The 17758-nt window shown below is 38.1% G+C and overlaps 2 protein-coding genes across 5 annotated transcripts in view; one reads left to right on the top strand and one right to left on the bottom strand.

Annotated features, from left to right (window-relative positions):
- BMP2K (BMP2 inducible kinase) overlaps positions 1-9860 on the top strand; it is a 130840-nt gene extending 120980 nt beyond the window's left edge. Inside the window, exon 16 of the mRNA XM_019466561.2 lies at positions 4181-9860. Within this exon, the coding sequence (XP_019322106.2) occupies positions 4181-5616 (1436 nt within the window). The 3' untranslated portion in view covers positions 5617-9860. The remainder of the gene's footprint in view (positions 1-4180) is intronic.
- The window catches only part of PAQR3 (progestin and adipoQ receptor family member 3), a 31257-nt gene continuing 15269 nt past the window's right edge, over positions 1771-17758 (bottom strand). Inside the window, exons 5-8 of one of the 4 annotated variants that reach the window (XR_002085008.2) lie at positions 17349-17439; positions 13994-14142; positions 11212-11326; positions 1771-5646 (exon numbers count right to left, since the gene is read on the bottom strand). Coding sequence is in view for 1 of the 4 variants with exons in the window: in XM_019466622.2 (XP_019322167.1) it covers positions 14000-14142; positions 17349-17439 (234 nt within the window). In the remaining 3 variants the exon portion in view is untranslated. Of the gene's footprint in view, positions 5647-11211; positions 11327-11382; positions 14143-16411; positions 16579-17348; positions 17440-17758 lie in introns of those variants that run through there. The other 3 variants (XR_002085012.2, XR_002085013.2, XM_019466622.2) reach the window with 3 other exon arrangements.

The raw sequence follows: 17758 nt of genomic DNA, 5'->3' as shown, positions 1-17758 counted from the left end.
GTGGCTCTCTCTGGATGGGTAAGGAGCTTGAGGTAGTAAGTTAAACTGTATCTTAGAGGAACTGTCCCAAAGCGAGGAATGATTATAAATCTTTGCTGTTACATTTTTTGCTTTTGAATAAAAATTCATGAAAATGAATTCTACAGCTAATCTAAAAGTAATCTTTGTTTTTAACGTCAGAAGTAAGCTGTATGGAGGAGAAGTCAAACTTGAGAATCTGCATTTGATTTGGTTTTAATCTCTTAGGATCTAAGATAAGCCTATTATAAATTTGTAAAGATACAACATTTAGCTCTTGGCTTGTTACACAGAACTGGCAGATGAATAATGGATGAAGATTATTATACTTAAGTAGAACCTGATGGAATTCTCCGTGTCTTCTTTCCCCCTCCTCCTCAGCCCTACTCCTCACTTCAAGGTTGCCGACAAACTGCATGTGCCAGCCAGAGCCAGTGGCCTTTGTCTGTCCTCAGTTCATTGCAGCTCTCTGCCTCACCCAGCCCAGTTGTCTACTCTGTCTCCGGAAGCACTCCTCTCTTGGCTTCTGTGACATTGCGCTCATCTGGTCCTTCTCTCCGTACTCTGCATGTAGCTTTGTAGGTTCCTCTGCTTACCTCCAAATGTATTAGACCTGAGGGCTCAGTGTTGGGTCCCCTTTTCCTGCTTTGTACTCACTTCCTAAATGATTTCCTTCAGACTTGTAACCCTCTCTACTTACCCCTCTGGAGGTGAGGACTCCCAAATCTCGTCTCCAGTCAAAAACTAACCATTGTACTTAAATGCTTCACAGGTAACTCAAACTTTGTGTTCAAAACTAAATTAAAAAAAAAAAAAAAATTTAATGTTTATTTATTTCTGAGACAGGGACAGAGCATGAGTGGGGGAGGGGTAGAGAGAGAGGAAGACACAGAATCCGAAGCAGGCTCCAGGCTCTGAGCTATCAGCACAGACCCTGATGCGGGGCTCGAACTCACGAACCGCGAGATCATGACCTGAGCCGAAGTCGGACACTCAACCGACTGAGCCACCCAGGCGCCCCAAAACTAAATTCTTGAAATCTTCCTCTACTTTCCAACTTATTCTTTACTCACTCTTCTGTCTGCATTAATGGCGCTACCATCCTTCCAGAGTTTCCCTCCTCAATCTCTAATTCTTCACTTCTACTTGCCCGGCCCCCACTGTCATCCAGGCCACCAGAATCTCTGGCTTTATTTCTATAGTTTCCTCTTCCCTGATCTCCTCACTTTTATACCTCTCTCTTTAGCCTTTTTTTCTACCCAGTGGTCAGTTATGTTTCAAATATAAATCTGAACATGACACCCATTTTAAATAAAGCCTTGTAATGGCTTCCCCATTACACACTGAACTTAGCACAAAATCCAGACTCCTTATAATGGCCTTAAAGGGACGTTCACAGGTTGGTCCTTCCCCTCTCTTTCCTACCTCATCTTGTATGGTAGTCTTGCCACTGTACTCCAGCTACACTGACCTATTTTCAGTTCCCCAAACATGCCAACTTCTTTCTGCATTGGCCTTCACACATGCCATAGCTTTTCCTTGGAGCAGCTTTTTGCCTGTCCTTTGCATAGCTGGCTCATTTTCAGTTCAGTCCTAACCATCGTCCTTAGGGGAAGCCTTTGCTGACTGTAGGTTTATGTATCCCTCCCCCCTCCCCCCCCCCCCATGACTTGCACCACTGCTCTGTTATTTCAGAGAGCCCGTCACAGTTTGTTTATTTATACTCTGTCTCCCACACTTGATTATAAACTCTTGAAGGCAGAGACTGTACTTACTTTATTCATTAATGTATGATCAGCATATAGCATGTAGGAAAGTGCCCTATAAAAATGTATTGTTAAATTAAAAATGCAGTGACTGAATGTAAAGAGTTCATTTTTTTATGTTACTTTCTTTATTGTATTCTGAGTATACTGAGTATGTGTCTATAGCTATGAGCTCAGAGTAGTCACTTACTGTTTCATTTGACAAATATTGATTCAACACTTGCTAGGGTAGAAAGGAATGATAAATGAGGTAAATGATAAATAGGACTGTGTCTAAGAGCTCATAATCAAGTAGGGAAAACAGACAAGTAAACCAATAATTATAATACAGTACAGTAGCTGCTACAGTTTAGGCTTGTACTGAGTTCATTAGGACCCCCAAATATGGGTATTTTTCAAGGGGTGTCTTTGAAGGGCTCTGGCATGGAATATAGCCAGGACCACTAGGCAAGTCAGATAGGAGCAGGAAACTAGAAGGATGTTTTTACCAAGAGGTTGTATGAGATATTAAAACAGCAGGAAACCCAAATCTATTAGGTTCCGCAGTTTCTGATAGCAAACATTAAGAGGCTGGATAGCAAGATATCTCAAAAACTTTTTAAAAATTTGAATCTGTTCCTGAGTTTGAGTAGGGACAAGCTGGGTGTGGCAATAATGAAGAATACCCATGAAGAATACATCAGGGTCTGAGGCTAACGATGTGGTAGGACAGAATCCAGATTGAGAAGGACACCCTGTGCTGGGCTAAGGGTTGGGACTTCAGAGAGCCCCTGAACAGTTTTAAGCTGAGCTATGTAATGTTTCAGAAAAGTCATTCTGGTGGCACTGGAGAGGAGTGGTCTGATGGACATGGTACTGGAGACAGACAGACAAGGATAGAGGAAATGAAATAGACAACTGGCAGAGGAAGAGGAAGGAACAGATACAAGAGAATTTAAAAACACTGGTGAGGAAGGAAGATGATTTCCAGATTTCTGCTGATTTGCAGAACTAGTTGACAGAAGTATTGTTCATTAATTCAGAGGGAAGGGTGAGGAGCACATTTTAAGAGGAAAGATATCTCTTTTGAATTATTGAATTTGAAGTAATGGTACGATACATATTCCTAACTATTAGATGACTCAGTATTCATGGTCACTATTAGAGATTCAGTCATGATGGTGTATGTGGCAATTAACATACAACTATTTAAGACCATGGGAAGACACGCAGAGGAAAAAAGCCGAGGACAGAATCCTGGGGAACATACATGTATACAGAGATGTTAGTGAAAGAGAAGTCTCTACAAATATGACCAAGAAGGAACAGTTAGAGAGGTGGGAAGACAACGGTGCTGACTTTCAAAGAGAAGGTAAGAACTCAGAGGTGTCATATACCATAGGGACCATGTTAGTAACAGGAGAGTAATGGTCCTTCCATTGTAAGCTCTTTAGTTTTCTTGGCTACAGACTATACTTCCAACCCTAATTATTTTGAAAATATCTGATCTTAGTCAAAGGAAGGGAAGGGATGATTGGTTATGTGGTTGCATCAGTTCAGATTGATCCCTCCCTCTGGAAAATCCATTAAATACACTACTGTATTGGGAGGGCATTATATTTTCATGTAACAAATACACTCTTTGTTATATACCAGACATTGAAATTGTAAAGCACTATATTTATTTGATGCAGTTTCACTACCCGTCATACAGTGAACATACTGATAGTTTTTTTTTTTTTTAAGATAGCATGCTTTTAATGTAATGTTTAGTAGTAAAGATATGATAGTTAAAGGAATATAGGTCATCTTGAGAAGGCAGGTGTCCTTGGTACACTCTCACTCAGTTCAGTACCCAGTCCTTGGCTTTGATCAGATTGTGGGGATGCACTCATGTTAGCCTATCTAATAAGATACTCGTTTATAAGGAAACCAGAATGCTAATTTAAAAAATTCCAGTGAAACATCTAACTGAGCAGACAAGCTATTCATGCTTGTTGATCTTTTTTGGGAAAATTTTATAATGGAGTAGAAATACAAGCAGGTAAATGTGGGATTCTGAGTAGAGGCGATTCATTGAATAATCTTATTTTGAAGGTGAAGAAAATTGGTCTGTGTTCTATATTCAGAGTCCTCTTTGGGTACTGTAACTAAAACTTAGCTGGCATTGAGGGCCTATGAGTAGGTGGTGTGTAGGGTACAGAGACCAGGAAATCTCTCTGTACTAGAGGACTTAACCATCTAGTTGAGGACAAGTGCATTCCCTAAGCCTAATGACCAAAGCATTGATGCTATTTCTTCCTTTAAGCGAACTGGTATGAGGGATTTGTAATGCCTCGTGTTAGTGCATACTGTTCAGTGCAAATGGTTCTTGAAATGTACTAGAAAGCTATAATAATTTTTCTTTGAACCTGCAGGTTCTCCGGAAAAGAAAACTGAACATTCATCTACGAATCAAGAAAATAGTTCTGCAAACCCTATCAAGAATAGAAAAGCAAGTCCAGTATCTAAAGATCACCGGACTGGAAAGAAAACCTCAGAGAATTCACTGGTACAGGGTCAAGTGCAAAAGCGGAATGATGAGTCTGAAAGTGATTTTGAGTCAGATCCTCCTTCTCCCAAGAGCAGTGAAGAGGAGGAACAGGAGGATGAGGAAGTTCTTCAGGGAGAGCAGGGAGATTTTAATGACGATGATACTGAACCAGAAAATCTGGGCCACAGGCCTCTCCTCATGGATTCTGAAGACGAGGAAGAAGAGAAACATAGCTCTGATTCTGATTATGAGCAGGCCAAAGTAAAGTACAGTGACGTGAGCCCTGTCTACAGAGACAAATCTGGCAGTGGATCAGCACCAGGTCCCACCGACACACTTCTCACCCCAACCCGATTACCCTCCGATGTTGGAGTGGAGGCTCCCAAACTGGAATTTGATGTGTTCGGCGCTGTCCCCTTCTTCGCGGTGCGTCCTCAGCAGCCTCACCAAGGAGAGAATGAAAAGAACTTCTGTCAGCAGACCCTGTGTCCTGCTGTGGGTCTAGAGCAGGAGGAATTTGACGTATTCACAAAGGCACCCTTTAGCAAGAAGGTCAGTGTACAAGACTGCCATGGAGTGGGTCCTGAGGCACATGCTCTCCCTGGTGGCCCCAAAAGTGTAGATATATTTGGCTCCACTCCATTTCAGCCTTTTCCCACATCAACAAGTAAAAGTGACAGCAGCGAGGACCTTTTTGGGCTTGTGCCCTTTGAGGAAATAACTGGGAGTCAACAGCAGAAAGTCAAGCAGCGGAGCTTACAGAAACTGTCTTCTCGCCAAAGGCGCACCAAGCAGGATCTGTCCAAAAGTAACGGGAAGCGGCATCATGGCACGCCAACCAGCACAAAGAAGACTGTGAAGCCTACCTACCGCACTCCAGAGAGGGCTCGCAGGCACAAAAAGGTGGGCCGCCGAGACTCTCAAAGCAGCAATGAATTTTTAACCATCTCGGACTCCAAGGAGAACATTAGTGTTGCACTGACCGATGGGAGAGACAGAGGGAACGGCCTGCAACCCGAGGAGAATCTGTTGGACCCCTTTGGTGCCAAGCCCTTCCATCCTCCAGATCTGCCATGGCACCCTCCACATCAGGGCCTGAGTGACATCTGTGCCGACCACAACCCCGTCCTGCCTGGGCGGCCACGACCGAGTTCTCTGCATGGCTCATTCCATAGTGCAGACGCGTTGAAAATGGATGATTTTGGTGCCGTGCCCTTTACAGAACTTGTGGTGCAAAGCATCGCTTCACATCAGTCCCAACAGTCCCAGTCAGTTGAATTAGACCCCTTTGGTGCTGCTCCATTTCCTTCTAAACAGTAGATACTTCCGACGGACTCTTGTCATTAACTCCTGTTTCAAAAAAGTATGAATAGTTTTATGAATTGGAAAGAAAATTTATTTGTATAGCTCTTTATATCATTCATTCTTACAGGTCAATCAGAATAGGTGATTTTTAAATAAACCAAATAGTAAAAGGAAGCATCTCCACAGGGTAGTGACTTCCCATCTCTTCCACACAGGAGAAGGAGGAGCTCAACTGTTAGCTCTACCCCAGGTTTGGGCCACCAGACGTGACTGCACAGACATCCAGGGGAAGAACGTGCCGCCTTTCCAGTTGTGGAGCCACTGAAAAGGGACTGGAAAGGGGTGGCATTATTTTTATAACAGGATGTCACTTGTGTGTTCATTTCCCAGGCTCATGTCAGGATCCAGCATTTAAAACTAAGGTTGTTTGTACATACATAGGTTGCATTTGTGGATTTTTTAAAGGTCTCTTCTGATTTCCACACAGTAAAAACAAACTCTGGTTCTCCTCAAGAATTGGAAAGTTATTATCTGGAGAGAGCAGAAATTTCAGTCTTTACACCTTTCTCAAAGAGCAGAGCCAGAAGTAACTGTTGTGCCTAAAACTGTTTCCTTTTAAAAAAACAAGTGCCATTAATAATGGAATATCTATACAGAAGCCTAGAACACAAACTAAAGAGTAGTAGCTGATGTGTGGAAAATGTAAAAGAAAACGATACAGAAGAGAGAAAAAACCTACTTCAGGAACACTTGATAATTGTTTTTGAATGGCTTCTTGTTCACAACTTTTACTGTCATGTCCCTAATAAAGCAGATTGTTGGAAAAATGGGGAGTGAGGACAAGGGTTGTAGTGAAATTTTACTTGAGGAAAAAATTATGTAGCTGAAACCCTGAGTTTTTAAGACGTTTACAGCGTAAAAATCATGTTGCATTTAATGATGTACTTTATTAAATTACCACCTTCACCAAATAGTCCCCAAGTCGTGAGCAACAATTTTCTAGGTAGATTGGGAGGGTGGAGTAGTTTTAATGAAGTGCATGGAACAGTGAAACCCATGAAGCCTTATAGGCAGGACGTCCACATCCTGCTGTAAGTACCTCTGCACTAGTACACAAGATCTTAAAGTGGCTAGACGGTATTAGACGACGAGGAGCTAGCCTCTCAGTTCTGCTAGTTGATGTGTCTCTGGTGAAAAGAACACAGCTACCAAATTGCCTTTTTTTTTTTTTCCCCACCACAAATCCTAATTAGAAACTTGACATTTTATAGAAATTGTTTAAGAAGATAGAAATTACTGTATGAATTACTGTGAATACAGTATCTGTGCTTCCTGTGTCTCCAGCTCTTTTAAGTTATAATGAACTGGCCTTCCCTATCAACATCTACAAGTTTCTAGAACCGTTAAAGCTATTTACAAAAAGGAGTGGAAACTCTTATTAACCGGCACTCTCCTTGATTGCTGTATTTTAAATGAGCTTTCTTTGAACCCAATTAAATGAGTAATCTTATGTTAATTCTAGTACCCCAAATGGGATGAGCTGTTTGTCTGTTTTCTCAGTTCTAAACTTGGAAGGAAGCAAAGTATGTATGTAACCATATTCATTTTTTATTCTTTTTTAAATCAGATATAAATTTGTGGACAAACAGGGAAGCAATATGTGAATCTCCATGTAGCAGAGGCAGACCAAGCATTATATTACTGCTTAAGAGTTGTATTTTTAGAGCCCCAACTGCACCAATTACTTGTCCTTGTGCCAAAGGCAAATATTATGTTTGCACCTTTTTTTTTCCCCCCTGATTCTCAGGTTAATACTGCTAATGCAAATGCTCAAGTAGATGTTTTTCAAAACTTTACAAAGTAGACTCAAGTGATACTTTCTTTTAAAAGTGAAGAGTTGATGATTACACATAGTAAATTCATGAACTACAGTAGGTTTGTATCAAACAAGAATTTTTTTATGAAAATTTGTTGGTTGATGTGTACACAGTATGCTTTGACTATTTTAGTCTTTGGCCTTGGTCTCTGCTAGACCTCATAATGAGTTTCATAATTTAAAAGTGGGTAGTGGATGAATTAATGTAGTCTCCTTGGGATGTAAACATGAAATACTTCTGTCTGATATTGAGGCCTTGCTTACACTTGCTTTTCGATACACTGAATAATTTTAAGTGATCTGGACACTGATGTAGACACTTTGGGCTTATAAAATTGGATAAATTCTAAGGAAACAATTGTGACATTGTTTAAAATATTTCCATTCTTATGTTTATTATATCATGGCCCAGTGACTTTCCTCTTTTGAGATGACAGCTCAGAGGAAACAACAGGATTCAATAGGGGACCCGATGGGATAGAAATGGGGAGATTCCTTTGTGCCGAAGTAAAGGCATTTTCCCAAGGAGTACAGGATTCGGTTATTTTCCGTTTTCCATCACGTCCTCCCACTACCGTTAGGATATAGGTCACTCCACATAGTGATGCCCAGGTAATTCCCTTATGAGAATTCTGCGAATGGAGCTCCCAAGGTATGTCAAAGAGCCTAACACATATACCTGGGACACAGCATTCAGTAAATGTTTGGGATGGTCCAATTCTTGTTTAAAAGAAGGAAAGTTGAAATTATTTTCCTGTTATTAATCAGGTGTCCTCTGTGCTTCTTTTGTATGTAAAATAGTCATAACTAAACCTGTAATACTTGAACATCACTAAGGGAAGTAAATTGTGAAGCTAGCAAAAATCTGAGGCCAAAGTTACTTCTTTCCTAACAGCTTTAATAATGCCTGTTGATTTTGAATAATCGTTTTAAAAGTGGACCATTTGCTTAATTATTTTAATATGACTTCAGCACAATGTTAGTGTTAAAAAAGATCAGCTTTTATGGCTTTAAAGAATGTATCTGCTGAGACACATAAGTTGCTTGGTGTATTAGGCGGAGGAGGAAAGGGTATAGGCTGGATGAAAATTTAACTGACTACAATATTTATTCAGAAGTATCAATTGGGAAATTGTGTAATTCTCCGACTGACCCACCCCATCCCTGCGTGTGTGTGTGTGTGTGTGTGTGTGTGTGTATGTGTATGTGTGGGCACAGTAAGGACATTATTTGGAATTGTAGATAGACACACCTTCTGATCCCACCCTGTTTAGTGTTTAGCAGTGATAGATTGTCGTCATACTGCTGGCGGAAAATAGTAAGGTGGAGCCCACTCTGCTGCTCATCAGGCAGAGCAGTTTTCTTACTATTCGGCCACTCTGCTTCGTTTATTTTAGGTTTGGGTACTTCATTTAAGCATTGCTAGAAGGTACACAGGTATTAATATCACTAGTTCTGAGGAGTTTGGGTACATTTGTCTTAATACGTGTAGAATATACAGTACACTTTTTTCTTCCTTTTAGCAAAATTCCTCGTCATTTTTAGGTCTCATACTGAACTGACATATCTACTGTGAGAATAACAAATGTTTGAAAACTTTTATACATGGGGGTGTTTATATATTGAGAAAAATATATACACACACATGCATGCACATGTCACATCTCTCTGCTGTGGAGTTAATGTGAATTTCTCATTTTAAATGGAATTGCAACCACAATCATTAATACAAGAACATTCGCTCCTAGGGAGGTGTTTTACAAAAGCCACTAAACGAAGGAGGTAGGCAGATGAAAACGCAAAGGGTCATCATTTGGGTTTTTTTTTTTTTTTTAATTTAAAAATCTATTGTGCTACTTTTGAAAGAATTGTTTTTATTACTACGCTCTTTTTGTGATGGAAAGGTCATCTAATAGTAAGTGTTATAGTAATAGTAAGCTACTTTTTAAATTGCTGGCAAACAGCTTTAAGTGCACTTTCTTTGATTACACTTCCATTTTTTGTTAAACTTGAATTTTCTGAAGCCTTTGATGTACCACTAAGCAAATAACTTTAACTTTTAATAAACCTGATTTATGTGTTTATTATATTTCTAATTGTTACCAAACATTCTAAAGTAACTTCAATCCTCAGATATAGCTGGGAAACTGAGAATCAGTTGCTTTTTTTTTTTTCTTTTCTACATCTAATTAAGCACTAACTGATTTTACTGCTTTGTTGCCTTTACATTGCTTATTCTTATTGACTGAATTCTGTCCCTCATTCACTTTGTTTTGTTTGAAATTTAAAATTATTTTCTTACTGTATTTATCATACCTATTGTTTTAATAATCTGCTTTCTTTAAATGCAATAAATCCCAAATGGATTGCATATTCTTTATAATTAGTGACTTTGGCGTTTTTCATTGTTTGTCGTAAATGTTTTGGATGTAAACTTCTATTCAGTTTTCTTTTATTCACACTACAGACATTAAGCACCTATTATGCTCCAGCTAGTAGAATAGAAAAGAGAAAAGGGATTAGATCTCAATCCTTAGGGTAAAGCTCAGAGTGTAGGATTTAAGAAAACCTGTTGTGACCTGGCATTTTTGCAGCAAAAACACCACATAGCACAATTTGTCCAGGCATTACAATTACTGATAATTATAATGAAGGTAAGGCAAAAACATGACTTTGAAGTAGCTTTTGAATGTCTGACATTGTTTTTGCATTATATATAATTTACTTAAGCTCCTTAGAAACTGGTTAACATACAGAACTTAAAAACTCTTTGGTTAAATAAGATACTGTAATCCTTGATTATGTCAGAAAAGAGGCTTTGGCATGTTAAAGAGAAAACCTATTTATTGGATTGGTGGACTAAGTTTGGTGTTAAGATCACATTATCTTACATATTATTCCATAGTCTTTAGATTGGTGGCTTGTGGAAAGATTCATTTTATTATGAGCTTTTTTGGATGTAGCGAGATTTATCTAAAGTTATGTGGAAAAATAAGGGCTTTGTGTCTTTTTAATAAATGGCACACAGTGTGGATTGTACTACTGTTCAAATTCAGTTATAGTTAACTGCTTTAGAGAAAAGTCTATGCTGCAATTAGAGCTATTTATTTTGAATAGCTTATCCCTTTTTAAGTAAGTCCAGCTCTGGCATCATGTGTGTGGGATGCAGGTAATTATTCTCATATTGAAGGCGCGAGTTTTACATTGCACATTTAAAAATAGTTCGCTTTTGCTTCAGGTGATTGGCACTATTGAAATTACATGTATGTTCTGTAGTGTTTTTGATCCCAGACATATAAAGCAGCACTAGAGCTTTGGTGACAATAGCATTCCTGTCCTCCATGGATGGAATTTTCATTTTTCACAAGAGACCCCTGCTGCTGGTAGCTCTCCCCCGTGAAAGTGTTTCCTTAAAGGTAGTTGCAGTTTTGGCTCCTTATCTCACTACCTCCTCAGAAGTCTGGTACAGAATTTTGGGGGACACTGGTATCCAGTAGCATCTGTACCTCTTTTTAATACAAACATAGTAATTGTGATAATGCATATAAAAGACTTGTGTCCCTCCCCTGGTGGCTGAGCTGATTCTTCACACATTTTGGCAGGGACGGGATTACCCAGAATGATGACTTCAGGTGGATACAGACCTACTCAGCTCAGCAACTGGCAGGGATCCAGAAGTGTAGACTTTGCCCCTTCATGTTTAGTACAGGGCAAAGATATCTCCAGGTAGGTACCTGCCAAATGGAGTTGCACACCTTTATGCCAGTCAGTCACAATCTTCAAATCGGTTACTTTGTCCAGGTGGGATGCCATAAGATGTGACAGTCCCTGAATTCTTCATTCCTGATTCTAAAATATGATTTTGAAGCTGTTACGTATTATAAAGAATGACAGGCAGCACTTAATATATTTAGTAAACCCAGTTTATTTACATAATACATATTTTGCCATGCAGCTTACTGAATTGCACTCAGTGTCATAACAAAAAAGACAAGCACTATCTTTTGAAAATGGCTTTATATAGAAAGATAATTGCCTCAAATTAGTCAGCTACAACCTTATAAATCACTATAGACAATTTAAAACAGCCATGGATAATTTTAAAATGTAAAGTCTGTAGGTAAAGAGCTTTTATAGTTTACACACTGTAAAATTAAAACCAGCCTTTTAGTACGGTAGCTGAATTGTGTATTTTTAATCTTATTTTAATAAATCTATAAAAACAAAAATAACTTAAATATACATTATTACAAGGCTCAGATCTGGAAGCAATTTTTAAATAGTTATTCTTTAATGTTAGCAATGTCTTAAAAATTTTGCCAGTAGTGATATGCACACAGTAGGTGGTCAATAAATGCTGACATACAGAAGTGTTTATTAGTTGACAGCAATCCACGTTCATTCCCTACTTTATAATAAATATAGTAAAGATGAAAATGAGAGAGGATAGCTTTCTTACAGTATTTAACATTTTCATAAAAAGATGAAAGGTTTACATGGTATACTTCTCCCTACAGTCAGACCTGTATGCCTTTTAAATGAAAAAAACAAAACAAAACAAACCCAAAAAACAAAAAACAAAACCAAAAAAAAAAAAGTCAAACACAGTATGATCTTTTTATCCATGAATTCAGATGGCAAGGATTAAATAATTCATATACTATTACAAAAACCCAGAAATATTTTTTAAAAATTAAGAGAAAGTGAAACTTACAGTTCAATATGTTTTTATTTTGAGAAGATTTTATAGTAAAAGTGGTATCAGGCCTAAAATAACTAGACTTTTTAAGTATAACTACTCAGTGTATTTTGTTTGGCTAAAATGACAAAATATCTATTTAAAATCAGTATCATGTAAACCCGTAAGAGATGGTTTAGGGAAAATACATCCTATTATCATTACACTAAAGTCTTCTTTCACTTAGCACATAGATCAAATCTGTGGCCTTATAAAATAGCCATTTTCAAAGCAGTGTGTTCCATCATCATAATGGGTATAATACAGCACCCTTAGTCTACTGGGAAGATTCTCCTTACTGAGATACTAGCATGGGGAATTTATATTCCAAAAACACTATACTGAAAAGAAATACAAAATTTTACAGATGCATAAACTGAGGCACATTAAAGTAACATTCCTAATACCAGATGGCAATGTGGCAATGTGGAAATAAGCTTCACCATCAATCAACACTTCTGATATTTGGTAATTCCAATGTTCTGAAGATACACCAGTATTCAAAGCAACTCCTGTCAACCCATTAAGAAATCTGAATAATAATTTATATCCAATGAACAGCATGTTTTTGTGAATGACTGCCTTAAGGAACTTAATTTATACATGACAAGGCCAAAGAACAAGAAGAGTGCTGTATGGTAGGGCAGTGAGATCTATTTTTTAGGTATATATATAATGAGTAAACTTAATGTTTCAGGCTCAAATATTAGTGTTATCAGTACTGTGAGTTGTCAATAAAATGCTAACACATGCATAAACGGAAAGACTAGAGCACAGGTAAACAATCATGTCATCAAATGGGGAATCAGCATGACTTTGTTCTAAGGCTTAAGGTTCATTTCAGGGTCAAGACTGGGCCATCTGGACTCTGTGGCCTTGAGAGTGGCACCCATCTAATTGGGAACCCCCATCCATCACGAAATTTAGGACTGCAAATTCAGTGAAATTCTTCTACAGGAATTTTGGAACCAAAAATCTGTAATCCACTGGCAAGAGTGCAATTATTATATGGAACTAAATAATAGTCTTCAAAATTAAAAGGATTAAATGCTAATAATGTCTTAGTTATTATTAGACCACAGAATTTGTTGCCTGATCATATAATCAGTTTTTAATGTGATTCTTATCCGATGGAAAATGATGCAAGTTCTTTTCTTCTCAAAGCCTCTCTCAAGGGAGGAAAGGATTGAAGTTTTTATTCTAGCAAACCAAAAAATACAATGTTCCTAAGGAGAAGAGAGACTATAGCTAAGGGAAATCATATTTTAAGTGCCAGTTTCTCACAAACCATATATTTAAAGGCTAGTAATTATTCAAAACCAGTCTCCTAGCTTACGTTAAGCATAGGCTATTGCAACCTTCGCCTTGGTTAGGCACTTAAAACTTGATCAACTACTGTAAATATCTTCTATTAAAGGAATCAAACAGGATGACTCCATTTTATGATGGAGGTGAGCCCTTCCTAAGCAAATTAAGCTGGTGTTAAGTAAAACAAATACTATTTCTATACTGGTTTCACATTCATTGTTATTCAGATGTTTCTTATAAATGCCAACTAATTTTCACTTTCTGTACAAGCAGCAAATTAGTAGTTTTAAGGGCTGTAAAGTAGTTATTATTACAGATCCCCAAGTATATTTTTCCATTTTTATAAAGTAGTACTCATGATATATTAAATAGGAGGAAAAAGAAAAAATTACGGTGAATCTTAGAAACAGTGGGGTATAGAACTCCCCATTACATATTGCTTAATAACTGAATACAGCAGGTGGCCATACCTGAATTCACAAATGTGAAACATAGTCAGGGCAAGGCTTGCTATGTCTGTACTGCATGACATACACTGTTGACTGATGCCACCAATATAACATCACTACTGCAAGGATGTGCCATATTTGGTGGCTTGATCCGAGGTAGTTTAGTTGTCCTAGAAGGGAAGGTAGAGAAAAAAGAATATTGATTCTAATATTTTGATATTAAAATAAGAATATATTTCTATGTCTGGCCTTGGACATATGGCTTAGCAGCAAAAATATTTTGGCCATCTCAGAGCACCTGGAGAGTAATTCAAACCCAGATGTTTTTAAAAAAGGATGAATTCATATTTTGGTCTAATTTAAGGACATTGGTGAATTTTGGAAACACTATTCCAAGTGTGTTCTCAAATCTAATTTGGTTAATTTCAGGAATTTGACCTTTTGTCTCCAATGTCTTATACATCTGGATATACACACACACACACACACACACACACACACGTATATATCATGGGTTACATCTGCAAAATGCAATTAGTAATGGCTTCATTAAGTAAGGTTGATTAATTCATATACAACTTAGAACTATTTCTCTTTGTGCTTAAAGTTTAAATTCCAAGGAGATGAATTAACATATGGGAAGCCTCTTGAAAAATATCAAAATAAAATACAGAGTTACAGAAATTTAAATGTAAGTAACTTTTTCTTACTCATGGTGCTTCTATGGTCATGTAGTATAAATATTCTCTAACCTTACCTGTCTTATCAAGAGTAATAGTACAGTATATAGATTTTATTTATTTAAATGTTCATTTTTGAGAGAGCTCAAGATGGGGGTGGGGCATGCAGAGGGGAGGACTGAGGATGTGAAGCAGGCTCTGTGCTGACAGCAGTGAGCCTGAAGTGGGACTTGAACTCATGAACCCTGAGATCATGACCTAAGCCGAAGCTGGATGGATGGTCAACTGACTGAGCCACCCAGGTGCTCCAGTATGTAGATTTTAAAGTTTAAGTCAACACAATCCTTTCCATAGGGGTTTCTACCCTTTTTTTGGTGCCACAGACCACTTTGACACTCCAGTGAAGCTCAAAGACTCATTTTTAAAAGCACAAAATGCAGAGGACTACAAAGAAAATTGATCACATTGTAATACAAGTATGCAGATCCACTTAATTCTGCCCATGGACATCTTTGGTGATCTTTGGACCCAATCAAATATCATTGTGATGTTTACATATTTAAAAAAATGTAAATGAGGTGAAAGTAATTTCTTAGGTATACATTTTTTTATTTCACAGTATTCACCCACCATCTTACCACCACTGCACATATTTCTCTCTCTCTCTTTTTATTTATTTTGAGAGAGGGAGAGAGGGAGCATGTGTGTGAGTAGGGGAGGGGCAGAGACAGGAGGAGAGAGAGAATCCCAAGTAGGCTCCGCACTTGCAGGTTGCGGGGTTCATGGTTCGAACCCATGAACCATGAAATCATAACCTGAGCTGAAACCAAGAGTTGGACACTTAACTGACTGAGCCACCCAGGCGCCCTGCACATGTTTCTCTTTACATCCGGGTCATAAATGGGGACTGGCCAGCCAGACAAGGTTTCTAAGCCACTCATTCATGAACATCTGAGACTATTACTTTTATCTGTAAAGACTTTTTGTCTTGTATGGTCTCCATATGTCCACTGCTCTACTGTGCCTGTACTCCACACATTCAGCTACTTGGGGCACGTTTTATGTCAAGCTCACCTGAAGAAAAGTGATATAACATTTGACCTTTTATAGGTGTCCTCTATTAGGTAACTGGGAACTACAGATATGAATATTTTAAGGCATAAAAACACTATGGCCATAACTATGTAGTTCAGAAAAATTTCATCATTCAATTTTCTACATGTACTTGTGAAGAAATTAATAATAAAATAATTATTAATAAGGTGATATAAAAATGCATTTTGCCACAACTGCATTTTTTTTTTTGGAGGAAAAAAAAATTTTTTTTTTTGAGGAAAATTCTGCTCTGCATGAAGATGGTCTTCAATTAAGGGACATGTCCTTCTTATGTTCCTAAATCCTAATGTTTACACTCAGGTTCTTCTTGGTACTCCACTTTTAAAGCTCAGTGGTGAAAAAACCAAGTGCACAGAAGAATGCCTGAGGTTCTGTGATCTAGTCTCTAGATCAGGGTTTCTCATCCTTTCTTCTTCCCAACACACATCATAAGTGGCATAATCCTGTCTTCGATTCACTGTGGAAGATTCTTCACCCAAGAAGGAGGGACAAGTCTGCAGTTTGAATTTGAGCCACACACCTACTTCTACCTCCCCGAACCAAAAAAATCACTGCTGTATGCACTTTGTTATTCTCGACTCAAGCCAAAGGTCACCTGGACTTGCATCATTCTGTGCCTTACTAAACCCCATTTTTCACTTACGGGACTGAGGTGGAGGGACGTCATCATAGTAACAACTGCTAACGTGTATTGAGTGCTTACTTCTTGTGAGGAACCTTGCTGAATGGTTCTTGTACATTTTCACACGTAATCCCCACAATAACCCCATGAGGGAAAGTAGTATCTCCATGCTCAGATGAGGAAATGAGCTGAAAAAGTGAAGTCACTTATTTAGCTCATGCAGCTAGTAAGTGGGCAATATGGATTTGAACCCAAGCAGTCTGACTCCAGAGCTAAAGCTCCTGAACAAGCAAATACATGTTTTGGAGAACATTATTTATTCTACCTGGTATCCTGTTAGTTATTTTCTATCAGAAGTCTTTTTCTCTGGACTGGAGGATCAGGGAAATCTTTCCTTCTGTTGAGTCACTAGCTTGTGTATGTTTTGGGGACATGAAGACCCTTAACTTACATTATTTGTACTGGGTGCCAGGAAGTGGAAATGCAGATTGGTGATCTATTTTTAGAACCTCATGATGGATATATGGTGAAGTGGTCCTAACCCTGGCTTCTTTTCATTATCATCTTATTTTCCTCTGTCTCTTTTCTTCTTATTTTATGGATCTCTGCATATATAAATTATTTTTTAAGAATGAGTTGGTATATAAAGAAGTCATTGGTAATAGATAATTAGTACTTCACAAAATAAACAGTGGTTGGGAGTCAGAAGACTCCCAGCTTTGTCACTAGCTCCTAATTGTGAAATGGTAGTGACCTCATCTACTACACTCAACTCGTGGTGAGGAGGAAAGGAAGTCTATGGAAGCCCTTTGAAAGTTAAAGTTTTAGATAACATTGGACAATAGGAGAGCCTTTCTATAACCAATAATACTGAAATAACTTTTGATACTCTGAAACATACACCTCCACCATATATTTAGAATCAAGTCACAAAAAGCACTATAAAAGTGTTACTTACCTGGAAAGTACCGTTCTGGAACTTTGGAAATGTAGAATAGGAAAGCAAGAAGAGCAATCACATACATCACAATTACACGGGGTGCAAAGTCCTGAAAAGCAAAACATTTTTTCACAGATCTTCCTACTATGACTGAATTCCTAATTTACTGTGAATCTAATTCATTGATTAGGTAGAATTCAGAGGCAGAATTTAAGCCCATTAAATCTAAATTGCTTTTGTAGACAGTATCCAATAATAGAAAACTTGCTCTCAATACTGTAGAAAATAGCCCACAGGAGTGGAATAGAGAGTGTCCTAAAGGTTAGGGTAATAAAGGAGGTAGAGCTTGAACATGGCTGAAGGTCCTAAGGACACCCAACTCCACCAACATAGTTTCATGGGTGGAACGCACATGGGGAATGGAGTTA

The sequence above is a fragment of the Panthera pardus genome, unplaced genomic scaffold, assembly GCF_024362965.1.
Source record: "Panthera pardus isolate Hobbes unplaced genomic scaffold, ASM2436296v1 HiC_scaffold_13, whole genome shotgun sequence".
Taxonomy (NCBI): Eukaryota; Metazoa; Chordata; class Mammalia; order Carnivora; family Felidae; genus Panthera; species Panthera pardus.
Note: the sequence above shows the minus strand (reverse complement) of the source record. Positions and strands in the feature narration are given on the sequence as shown.